Consider the following 13,379-nt stretch of genomic DNA (forward strand, 5'->3'; position numbering starts at 1 on the left):
CAGTGTGCCACAGAAGCTGAGCACAGACAGAGCTCTCTCACATTTCTTTATCCGCGTTCCTTTAACAGTGGGGAGCTGTTAACTGCTGTTTTGTGTAGCCTTGAGTGCCACTGTCAGCTCAGAGTGATCTGTCAGCCTGTGCCACCTCATTCTGCACAGCTTTAGTCTGTATGTTCCTATACGGCAGAATCCTCTTCCACCACTCTGAGCGCCTGGAGGAGTAGGATTGGTGTAGCCTCCTAATGCATGCAAATCTACATGAATGTTGTGTTATCCAAAGCTTCCCCCCGTGCCCACCAGAAAAATTCCTTCTCCACAAGCACTAGATAACAGAATCGGATGTTGGTTTTAGGCTTAGCGGAACCTTTTGAAAAAAAATACTTCTCATAGTTACAATTACGTATTATTGAGGAAGTGCAGTAGTGTTTCAGAGAACATCTAAGCAGGATTGTTATGGATTATAAAATGTTAGTCTTCTAGTTTTAAGATAAGTATGCTACAGAAGGATTTCAGTATTTCCTGCAATTGTTTTTGAAACAGGAGTTTGTGGTTTGGTTTTGGCCGTTTTCTATGTTTCACAGCAAATGGCCCTTTTAGTTTGAAAGTCCTTTGCAGAATGCTTTAAATTTTTGGGGGTTTTCTTTTTTTCTTTCTCCAGAAATATAAATTAGCCATGTAGTACAGATTGCTGCTTCCTCACTGGAGTTCTGCAGAACTTAAGCAAGCAGCTGGGTAAATTCAGTCATGGGCAGGTATCATGGACAGCTGCCAGACCACATGGTGCTTGCTTTCTTCTTGCTAGGTGCCTTTTATCATCAGCGATGACAGTTCTTAGAGAACTTTGTGATAAGTTCTTATTTCAGTCTTCTTTAAAACCAGCTTGTAAGAATTGCATTCAGCATTAATTGGTAGCACTCCACAATTACTTTGAGTAACCTAAAGCATGACCTCTCCTCGTGTCCTTTCCTCCCTACCAGTCATCTAACGCTCTGTAACTCTGTAACTGTTACACCAGTTAATCTTTTCATTAACTGCCCTTATTTATAAAGAATCTTATAAAGGAGGGTTTGAAAAAATGAGTGTTACACAACCCTCTCCTTCCTTTAAAACCTTGGTTTGGAAAAAATCTGCGTTTGAATGGGTTATAATAGTTTTCCATTTGGTGTTGCTTGCCTCTGTCACCTGTTATGCAATGTTTAGTTGGTGGTTGGTGTCCATTCTCTCCTCGACTGTAACTATTCCAAGAAAGGTTTAACTGCTGCCTCTTGGATGATTTTCACAGTCCACATTCTTTTATAAAGTAGTCTTTTCTTTCTTCAGGATAAATTAGTGTCCTGACTATCTTCAGATCCTTTATTTGGGATGCCTTCAAAGTGACTTCATATGGTAGGAGTATTGCTTTTTCCACTAAGGAAAGGAAAGATGCAACTGCCAAATTATACAGTCTGGTTTGGGAAATACACCTTCTTATTTTCTTACGAATTGCCTTATTAGGCTTTCTGTAACAAAACAAAAAAAATCAAACCACCACCCCAAAAAAAATGGAATTCCTAAATCCAATGGACCCTTGATATTTGTTACAAGTAAGTACAGATATTTAATGAAAAAGTTACTTATTCATCCTTATTGTATAAGACTATCCTATTTCTAGAAGAGAAATACCTGCAACAGACTTGGTTTACAGTAGATATTTTAATCTGAGACACAATTAATAAAATAAATCTTAATGAGGTTAAGCCCCACCAGTGGAATATCTCTTTTACTGGATTCAGTAGCATTTTGCATGATTCTAGTTTAGATAGTTGCCTGTCTTTAATCACATGCATTTAGTTTAATAAATTACAAAATAATGCTTTCTTAAACATCAATGTTAAGTCTTCTATATCTAAGTTTTCTTTTTTGCCTGTTAGTATATTCAGAATGGCATGTGAACACTGTTTCAGAATAAGTTGTTGTAGAAGGTTTCGGGGTTTGAAGTGTCAGTAGGCACTGACAGAATATTTAGCTGCTTGGAAAATATAGTCTGGTTGGCCTTAAAAACTTTGTAAAGCCCGCCGCTTTCAGTGGGTCATATTCTTCAAGGAGCCAGAGTACAGAGCAATACCAGACTATATCCTGTATCTTTCCTGTCGTAACACTGCCACATCATACAAGGATGTGTATAGAATCAATTCTAGCACCGGTTTTTATATCAGCAGTACTGGTGCAGTTCACGCTTCAATTACATAGAAAGCCAAAAATATCACAAACATTTTTATACCAGTTCCAACGTCAAGGGGCTTCTTACTCTCTGTGGTGACATTGGCTGGTGCACACGAGAATACTGGCATGTTTGCCACTTAATTCTTGTGGACCACAAAGAAGAAAATCTGCTAAACGAGTATCAGAGGTTCTTCTCTACTAAACGGTATTGCTTTATGGTGGTGAACACTTGTTTTGCTTTAACTAATTCAATGCAGTTACTTCCCAGAAGGCTGGATGATGTTAGTAATTCTGGAGCATTTCCCTGTCTCAAGATCAGCTGGCAGAAATGAGAGTTATTTCCTTGGATGACTTGAGTTCTGTGCTCAAAGAGAATTTTCTTTTGTAGTCTATTGTTTTTAAATAACTAAGGGTTAGATCACGTTAGTAGGTCGCAGTAGTCCCAGTAATAGATTTAGGAAGATGAAGTTTTTTTGCTTTAGTATGTGCAAATGTGCCAGTGACTTTTAGCGAATAGTCTTAGAATTCAGAGAGTAATATAAGTGTAATGGAACCAAATCTTTTTAAAAATAGTATTTATATTGGATTATTTATTTTCCTGTCATTGAAAATCTGTATTAGATATCTGTTTTGTCAGTGATGTTAAGATTATAAAACTCTTACATTTAAATACGTTGCAGATAGCCTCAAATGTTGATAGTGTTAGTGCTTTCCTTGATTTTTCATACTGTCCTCCTAGGGCACTTCCTTCTGCGTTATCATTTGTGAGTAACTTCAGGTAAAAACAACAGAGCTTACAGTCTTTGCTTTCTGCTTTCCATACATGACTCGGCTGCCTTAAAAAGTCACTGCTATTTGTGCATGGGTCAGTTCTTTTTATCATCACATTACAACCTCATTTCAAAAATACTACTTCATCTAGCAAAACAAACGTACTAGAATTAGCACGTTTCAACCATTATTTCCTCAGCATTTTCTGCAAACGCTGGAGATTGTGGGGTGGGTTTATTTAAGATTCTCTAGTCTTACTTAAGGAAGCAATTTCTTTTCGCATTTGTGTAGTACATGGTATACATGAGACAGGAATTAAGGACACAAATCCCTGGCTGAACTGCTGGCCTTGGCATGAGCTGGAACGGACCCCAAGCTGGCTTTAACCAGTGCCAGCAGAAGATTGACAGTCGAATTCACTACTCCTCTCTAGCTTGCAGCAGCTGGCACAAAAGCAGCTCTGCCAGCTTTACAAAAGCAGGGAACTAGCTTACAATAGTCATTCTTCCCTGCACAACTGTAGTCAGGCTCTGGCAACTTTGTGCTGTTCAAGGGGAAATAGAGTTTGGTCTGTAGTCTGTTTCTTAAACACAGCACTCCTGTGTATTAATACTTGCTGCTGTTTTTTTCCCAGAGTGTTGAGTTTTGTTGCGCGGACTTTTTTAATTAAAACTTCAGTATTTTTTACTGAATACTTTGTTACGTTTTGTTGTAGGTCATTTAAGGCTTTCTATTTTGTAGCTGCAGCCATTTCAGTGTCATTTTTCACGTACTCCTCCTTTATCTGAGCATCCGTCTCCCTGCTGACAAAAGCGATGCAGAGCAACAGATGCCAGGATACGCAGATTTTACTGTAAAAAATAGTCACTTTTCCTTCCTATCTACTTACGTTTTTTATTGGAATCCTGTATTACACAACATAGAAGGAAAGCAGAAAACTAGTCGTGGTAGGTATAAGAAATATGTATGGTCTGAATCTGTAGCATGCATAGCTAAATGTTTGTGGTGCCTGACTACTACTTGACCTTTGAGAAGATTTTTGGGATGATTAAAAAAAAATACCAGAATTTGTACATCTTACTATCTTGAGCAATCATTCATTATTTTTTTTCCTTGAAAGGGATTCCTTTATGAACCAGTAGGCGCCTGTTTTTTGAAGTAACAATCCAACGTTTTGTAACACATGCTGAATTCTTTTGGATGAACTGTTTTATAATTAATGGTATTGCATTAGGTTTTCTGGAGCGTCCCAGCTAGAGAGTTGCTGACTGAGACATCTGTTGCACAAAGATTTATTTGAAATTACAGCATCCGCTCTAAAATTCTACTGTCTACGTTGCAGCAAGTTTGATCCAGACCACTTATGGAAGAGGAACCCGTAAGTGAATAGGTGGAGGATGAGATAACAATAGAAGTGTTAGTGTTGGCTTCAGCCAGTGGTTTCTCCTGTCTAGTCATCTAGTGATGTTCTGTAAGCACACAGGTAGACATGAAGACCTTCAGACCCTTCATGCTTGCAAAGCAGGTAGGCGGACACTGAATTTTATAACATAAATAAAACTAGGCAGTAGCCTCTCTTCTGCATCGTAACTGGGCTTGAAGCATGTGAGCAGCTTACCCAGCATGTACAGAGGCAGATTTTTTTCTCCTGGCTCTGAGGAAATGTGCATCTAGGAAAGGCTGTCTCAAGAACAAATCTTGCAATTTGCTGCAGCTCACCATCTCTAGTAGGGAGCAGAGAGGAGCTTACCTGTACGTATGTGCTATACAACATACGCATAGTTTGAAAAATGCCTTCATGGAAGTCCATGTACTGTGTAGCACGCACATATAAGGCAGACTTGAAGGCAGGGACACAGGCCATGAAGTCCAAGAAGAGACTGCAGTTGAAAAAAACCTGTTGAATAATCTGTTGCCTCTTGGCTGGGAGAAGGAGCTGGTAGAAATGGGCTGTAGAGCAGAAATAACATACAGTCCATTTGTCCTATTCCAGTCTAGCATGAGTGTTGTGTGAGACGTATTGAGGGGTTTAATTCAACTGTATCTGCCTGGGTTGTTGTTAAATGTTTTTCTGAAGGAAGAAGAGGATTTGCTGCTAGTTTATTGGAAGAAAAAGACACAGTGAGATGCTGACTTAAAGTTGTCAGAGTTTCTCAATTTGTGGGGCCAGGCAGCATGGCGAGGCTGGAGTTAAGAGGCTTCTAGGAGCGAAGATACAAACTCCTTCATGGGCAGTTGAAGTGATAGGCTGAATTTGGAAGCTGCAGCGCTGTGAACCATGGTAGCATAGGCATCAGCATTCTCAGAAAGGCGTAGTAGAGTAGAACCTCTTCACGTTCCAGTCAGGAAGGAGAAAACCTGTTATTTCCTGCTGATGCTGCCAAAGGGGAATCCCTCTGTTTTTTCTCTTTCTTGACAGAAATGAGCTAGGGCTGATTGTTTCAACCTTGCCAAGGAAGGAATTGACCTTCCTGCTTGTTTGCCAAGAAAATAATTTGTTTTCTTTATTTCATAGCTTTTCCTTTTCTTTGTAAAGCGTTAGTAACCCCTTAGTGGAAGGTTTATGGCACTGTGATTCCAATGCAAATAAGTATAAATTTGTGGATATGTTTCCACCGTGTAGTACAGCATTAGAGGTATTCAGGCTATCTCCATATGAGCTCAGTTTGGAAGTCAGAATTTGCTGTCGAGGGATCCAGAACTACAGAAGTATCAATTCTTCCTGTTCCTGAAATGGAGGTTCATTAGATTAACCCAAGTGTAATAACAAAAGTCTTGCTAATATACAAAGACTGATTTCTCATCAGTTTTGTATTTCTGTTTATTTTATCTGTGCACTGCTTATATGTGTTACGTTGTCAAATGCAGTTTGACCTATTGGTTTTCTGAATTTCATGTATTAGGAGTTTTCCGCTGCATCCTTTGGTATTCCTTGGTACACCCCCCACCTCTAAAATTATTTACAGTAATGTTTCACGAGGCTGTGTAACAGAGTACTGTAATTAATGTAGACTTTGGGCATTTGCTTTTTCTCCATGATCATGCCAGTAATTTATTAATGGTACAAGTTACATATTTTTGCTTCCCTGCATTTTTTGGGAACCACCCACAGCTTTCACTTGTACTAAAGATGCCACTAGTATCTTTTCAGTTTTTGACACTTCAGGTGTTCATCTTCAGTAGTCAACCCACTCTTTTTTTAGTAACTTCTCCCTTGTGAAATTTCGTATTCCCTTTAGGCCTTCTGGCTATCATTAAAACTCATTAGGCTGTTTTGTTTCTTTATCTCAGCCATACAGTAGCCTTGCAGTATGTCTGCTCTGTACTACTTAAGATTTGTAAACCTTGAGCTTTTGAGCAGTTTGTGAAGCTGCCTGACTTTGCAAAGTAAGTAAATTCCTCTGTGTGTGAAGGACTATTGCCATGATGCACTTGAATTACAGCATCTTTGCTCACTGCTGGATTTTGTTACTTCTTTTCATTATGTTTTACGAGATGGGGGAAGTATTTGCTTTCTTGAAATTCAGTATCACACTGTATTCTTTGAACCAAACTCTACCAAATCCAAGAAACTTGACGTTTGCTAGTTTCACATTTTCCTTCTGTTTTGTCATACTTTCTCCCATGACTAAAAGATGCTGAATGGTTTGTACTTCATTTGATGTTTAGATCATTATTGTGCATCCTGAATCCTTTCACCACATCACTCTCAATGCTCAGTCCACTAAATTGTTGTGGCAGATGCCTTATCTGCTTTAAGGGTTTTGTCCATCGGTTGATATATTTTTCCATGACTGTCATTAAACAACTTTTGCCGTGTTTTTCTCTCTGTGCAATTGCCTCATTCTCAAGAGGTTTAAACAAGGGCAGCCTTTGTGCTTCTACGGTGGCATATTTGTGGTCTTGCTTATCTCTTCTTTCCATTAACTGTTTTACACATTTTCTGGGATAAAAGTGAAGAAACCATTAAATATTTCTGGACATTTGGTATTGTGCCAAAAAATTTAGGTGACAACAATTAGTGTTCGTGATGCCTTCACTTGAGTATTAATTTATTTTCTTCCAGGATGTTTTAACTCCCTGAAATATGTTTGTAAGAAGAGGGGGGGTGGTTGTTTTGTGGTTTGGTGTCGTCCCCCCCAGCCATTTTACACTTCAGTTTTCAGCAGTTCTTAGGTTTCTCTAGTGAAAGGGCCTTTTACAGCCAATAAAAGAGAGGAGACCACTGATGGTCACAGCTTGTCTTAATATGGTCTTTGGGGTTTTTTTGCCAAAATATGGCAAGGAAAAGGAACAGCTTCATGTGTTTTCTTCTTATTTGGAAGTGCCTTTATGTATTCTGTGTATGTAGGTGTAGTTAGGAGATGGTGATGATGTCTGAGATGCTTTCCTGATACGTTGGCAGCTTTTCTTCCTGTGTTTGTTTCTTTGGTTCCTAGCAGGACGTGTGGGCCAAGTGGTTGATAGGAGAAGGTTTCTTGTCCTAATTTTCATTTTTTCAGAAAAAGGACATCTGTGATGGACGTGTTACTTCAGATGGGAATCTGACTTAAAAATTAAGGGGTTCGCCGGGCACCTGGTGTGTGCTGGTGTAGGCTGAGCTGTGCAGGTATCGACAGTAAGGAGGAGAGGGTAGTCAATGTTTGTTGAGGCAAATTATGGAGTTCCTAGACCAGGGGCAAAAAACAGAGACCAGGAGTGGAATTCGGAGCTAGCAGGTTTTAAAATATTTAAGTGTGTAATATTTTGTCATTGTATTATATTTTTATATATATAATATATTAATTAATATTACAACATTAAAATGTGTAAACTGTAGTACAATTTTTTTTCATATTAAAATATTAACTTGAACTGGGTTCCCATCCCCCTTCCTTAGAAGAGTGTTCCAGCAGAGTGGTCTTTCATATTGTTCAGCTGTTGATAAGAATTAATTACAAAGGAAGTGTTATGGCAAGTCATTTCCTTTTTTTGTTCCTAAGGTCGCTGCTTTTTCACTCGTTGAATTTTCTAGTTCTTTTTCACACATATGGACTAACAAAATTCACTGCGTTCCAGATTTTTGGAATATCAGTTCTAGTGATAAATTAAATATAAAAGTTGTGTGTTATTTCAGTACATTGTGTTTTCTGCTATATAACTTTCCTTTCATAGCTAATTCAAGAGTGCATTTCACTACTTCCATGTTCACCAAATCATAACCACACGAAGAGGTTATTCACAACTTAGGAATGAGAGTCCATCTGTTAGTTATTATCTTTGCTGTGCTGCAGCACTTCGGAACGAGTGCTTGGGAGAGGCTTTTAAATGCTGCACCCAGTCTTTGGGCGCTTCTAGGCAGATGCAGATACCTAGGAAATGCACCCTCTTTTGTTGGGGGGGGGGGGGGGGCGTGCAGGAGTACGTCTTTGTTCTTCCCATAAGTTAGCAGAAGTTTGGTTGTGGATTTTTGGGACTAGACCCAAAATAGATAACGTGATTTATTGTATCTTGAGTTATGCCAAGTAAATACTTCGATGTTTCCACTCAGTTCTAGGAAGAAAAATCATCTATGTTTAAAATATGCGCAATAGTTTTAGTTGATCTCTGTCACAGGAAAATTGTGTCATTATACAAGTATGAATTTTAGTAATATTTACAATTATTTAGATGCTTAAAACGTGTTTGTTCTCTTTTCAGCATCTGCAAGACTGAAATAAAAATTAACATGGTTGTGATTTATCTTTAATTCCAGATGGCAGGTTTTTCTTTATTAAAATGAAAGTTCCTGTAGATGACATTCAGGAAAACCTGATCAGCAGGGAATTTCCTGCTGTCTGAATCCATGGAGACAAGTTACGCCACTGCGATGATAGCCGTGGGCTCCATTTGAGGGGAGCGTGTTGTGATGCAGTGACCTAATATAGCATTCCTGCCTGTGGGAGACAGATTAGGAGACTGAATTGTTGAATTCCTGGAAGGTGGTGGAATAACTATAGATAGTGAAACTCGCCTTCACAGAAACTTATAGATGCTATCAGAAGTGCAGAGCCACATTAATTTCAGCGTTTTGTGAGAGGTAACAAAGCCATTCATAGAGCAAATGTAATAGTCATATGGGAACTGATGTGGGCTTGCTGAATCTTGTTAAATTTTCTCAATTGTCACAATTTTTATAGGTTTTTAAACTGCCTGCTGGCAGGCAAATTTTATTTAGTTTTTTCCCTTTAAAAAGCAGTTACTGTTTTTTCATTCCAGCTAAAATCAAAAGCTGTTGTCTGCTAAGATTGTCTCTTTGTGGTCCTTATAAATGGAGTTATCTTATCAAGAAGAAATCCAGGTGTATTTCTTGCTTCGTGACAGAGTCATATAGCCTTGCTTGGGGTGAGAAAAGAGTCAGGAAAGTGTATTAGATGGTGGGTGTTGGACAAGGAGGCTGAGGGAGCGTATGGAAGGGGGAAAGAAAATCTGTGGGAAGTAAATCCCAGGGAGGAAGGAAGATGGAGAGAGCAGAGTGCAAAGAGAAGTCCTGCTGAATACGGGGATCGGGAAGTTGTAGCGCAGACAGTTTGTATGAACTGGGCAGCAGGAGAAAAGAGAAAGCAGGGGCAGGGTTTAAAGGAAAGATGTGAAGACGGGGTATTCAGGCAGTGGTTCTGTCAGGGTGGTCAGTTCATTTGGAGCCAGGCTTACCTTCAAATCCATCCTGTCATGAAGGGCCACAGGAGCTTGCTTAGGATGACAGCCTCAGTTAAGTTGGCTCCTGTGACTGGCCCTGGAGCGTGGAAGAGTCCAAGTGAAAGAACAGACATGCTGATTGTCATTCATTTTACTGGATTGTCACTTGAAATGCACAGTGAAGGAAGGGCCTGAAGAAGGTTGCAGCTCTTTATGCGTTCTTACTGAGCAGGCTACTCAGTCCCATTGATACACAACAAGTAGGTGAAAACGGTGATAAAAGAACATCTGGTAATATCTGATTACCGGGTTCTCCCTGCTCCATCTCCTACCTCTGGTGACACCACTTCCCTGCAAATACATGGGAGGACCTGCATTCCAGTGTTATCCTACATCCTCAGCTCATTGCGGTGAATAATCACTACAGGAAGTTACAAGACTTGTAAAAATGCCATTTCATTTAATTTCATTTTTCTCAAACAGGTCCAGCCTTTTCATAAGTAAAAATTGAAATTGTATGTGTATGTAGGCTTTTGGAAAAGCCTTCTTACTGGGACAGTCTTCTTTTGCCCATAGGTCTGTGTTGTTCACCCTCTGATGTATGACTTCGTTCTAATTCTGGGATAAAATTGGGAAGGTTTTTATCGTGAGTCTTTCAGAGAGAGAACCTGAAAAACCAGTCTTGCTCAGGAGCCATCCAGTATTAGACTTTGGAATTGAGTGATAAGTACTAGTTTTCTTTTGAAATCTTTTAAGTGTCCACAGTCAAGGAAGAGGTTGGCAGGTGGATTAGCAGATAACCTCTACTTGCACTTGTGTATGAAGTAGGGAATGTGGTAGACGAGGTCTTTTGGATAGCATAGAGAGTAAGAGCAAAGTTTAGAAAAGAGAAGCATCAAGCTCCTTTGTTAGTCTCCGTGAAGTTTACAGCCTACATTATGCACTAAAAATTTAGATGTTTTTTCTGTCACTGTCAACCAATAAAATTTGCTTTAAAAACGAAGATAAAACTCTGACTCAGTGATCTAACACTTCAGTAACTTACTATCATAAAATAGTTTTAAGTACAAACGTTTTATCTTATGCCAAGCTGGACGCTAAAGATGTTTTGTCTAAAACATGAGATAATGGAAAGTGCATTGTGGCATGTGGATTACTTTAGCCTCTTGGTGGTAAATGTTTGCTTAACCAGAAAAGAATGCGTTGAGGTCCTTGCCAAAGGAAAGGTATTGCCATACTTTGCATTTAGAGTACTGTAAATAAAGCAGTAAATATGTTTCTGTTCATGTGTGTTAATCCACAAGTTATGAATGCATTCATTCAATAAGAAATGTAATATACTGTTATCCCTTTTAAAGGGTTTCGGTAAGAAGAGGTCATAATTACTTTGGGTTGAGAGAAACATGAAACCAAATATTTTCATGATGATTGAAGTTGAATATGAGAGAGAAATAGTTTTTGCTCAAACTAAGTTTCCCTTAAATCTCAAGAATTCAAATCCTGTTTTACCTTCAATATTATTCTTGTGTGCTGACTCCTCTGATGTACTGTTTTTAATCACACATTACTGTAAATCATAAAGTATATAATTTCCTTCACGCATCCAGCGTTGGTTTTGGCAAAAGAAAACCCAACTGCATAATATGTTAATGATCAGAGGAGGCAGAGCAGCTATGGGAAATTCTCCACTTATTGCCTACAGTATATTTTGGTTTTGAACTTCATTTGCCTTTAATTGATACAATAGCTTAGTAGTAATTTAATAATGCTGATTACAGAAAGAATTGCATAACTCAGATTGCAATGTAATAATATCAGAGCATCTGTTGGATGCCACACTTACAGCAAGTGAAAGCAATGGGGTTTCTCTTTCAGAGGGCTTTGAAATGTCCCTTCCTTTCCCCAAAATCCCACGCCCAGGTTTTCAGTTAGAGAGTTGGGAGAGAATGTTACAGTTCTAGGAAACAATTGTGGAGAAGATGCTCACTTTACTGTTTATTACTGTGGCATTATTTGTTCTGTACCTGGCTTCACGGTGAAGAGGAGCCGTTTTCTGGGAAAGGACTGTGCATCCGAGTCATGCGCTTCTTGTAGCACACACATATGTGGGGATTTCTACAGGGTGCTTGCAGGTGGTGCTATAAGAAGCAGAAATATAATTACACATAAAAGGGATATTGTACCATCGTTTAGAAATTATTGCCTCAATGTTCCGGGTATCAGAGCCCTTACTTGTATAAAAACAGAGTTCTAAGTGCTTCCAGTATACCTTTGCTTTAGTGGTTGTTCAGATTCGCTTTCTATTTTGTCTTCCCAGTTCTTCACTGATAATTCGTAAGTAAATCCATAAGGTGCACTGCTAACTATGTAAATTAAACCTGTAGCGTTAAAGCCCAGAAGTACAACATTGTTATTTTTAGTTTAGAGTCTGGTTTTGGTAAATATACCCATTTTGATAACCCTATGTCTGTATCGGAAAGATACTCATTAAGAACTCATTTCAGCCCTTAGAGAAATTTGATTCTCCTCTTATTGTTACGCTTAGATGTTAGGAGGGTTTAAAAAAAAACGTATGTAGCTGGATAATAAGACTGGACATGTAATTTGAATCATAAGATAGTTCTTCTGAACATATCATCTGAAAATCCTCTGAACTGGCAGAAGCTTCCCTCCATGCCACCACCTCCTTCCCACAAGTGTACCGTATGTCCTTGGTACTCTTAAAATCCAAAATAAACTTCCCTGTTATTTTTAAGGTACAATGAACTGGATGCCAGTAGAAGCCTCCTAGACAATTTGAAAGGCAAAGTAATAATTGAGTATCCGACATTATTTGTGGTCCTAAAAACATTGAAGAATGACATGGTGGTTCTTGGCCAAGGTAAGCATATATTTATTTCCTGATATGCTATACTTAGATATTTTATTTAAATAAACAATAATTAAGGATATGCCTATTAATAATGCCAGGAATGTGCAGTATGTCTTGTATTTCCCTCTGAATTGAAAAGATTGCTATAAAAAAACTGTTACGAATGCTGTCTTAAAACTGCTGGCTGATAGTTTACATCCATAAGCTGTATTGTATGTGGTTTTCCTAACTTTGTTTACTGGTGTTTGATTGGGTTTTTTGTGTATTTTTAGCCATTAACCTAAAACAAGTATTCAGCCTTGTCCTAAATTTAGGACAATGTAAATATAAATGTAGCAAAGTTTGACAGAGTTGGTTATTTCTAAAAGTCAAGCTGTCTGGGGAGGATGAGTTTGAAATAAGTCTGCTAATCACACAAAGGAATAATTCTCCATTATTTCCAAGCATTGGACAAACAAATCTGAATTACAGGGTAGTTACTAGAAATTGTAATGGCAAATTAGCTTTTCAGGTGGGTTAAAAGCACAGTGTTATCTTTCAAAAAGTACTTAGTTGAGGGAGAACTTCCATCTTGGATGTAACTTAGAGTCCAGGTCTAGGAGGAATTTGTGTTTTAGTTTTGCAGTTAACTTTCTCCCCAGTATAAAGGCTTCATGTCCCAACTCACTTTCTGGAGGTGCTGATACAGGGAATCAGTTCCCTTGTCTCTTGTCCTCCAGCTAGTCACTGTGGTTACCAAATTCCATACTTTTCAGTGGTGAGCCAGCCTGTAATTTTTACAGATTTCTGAAGAAAAGCTTTGAAATATGTTTGCAGTGACTGTTTCCCCATGGCAACTCATTCATGCCTCTATGTGCATATAATTTGACTGAATAAA

At 38.6% G+C, this 13,379-nt stretch overlaps 1 protein-coding gene across 1 annotated transcript in view; it reads left to right on the plus strand.

Moving 5' to 3' along the window:
* Nucleotides 1-13,379, plus strand: part of ZNHIT6 (zinc finger HIT-type containing 6) — a 37,242-nt gene that overhangs the window by 20,086 nt on the left and 3,777 nt on the right. The window contains exon 9 of the mRNA XM_040610606.1: nt 12,387-12,511. Within this exon, the coding sequence (XP_040466540.1) occupies nt 12,387-12,511 (125 nt within the window). The remainder of the gene's footprint in view (nt 1-12,386; nt 12,512-13,379) is intronic.

Source organism: Falco naumanni, chromosome 11 (assembly GCF_017639655.2).
Source record: "Falco naumanni isolate bFalNau1 chromosome 11, bFalNau1.pat, whole genome shotgun sequence".
NCBI classification, from domain to species: Eukaryota; Metazoa; Chordata; class Aves; order Falconiformes; family Falconidae; genus Falco; species Falco naumanni.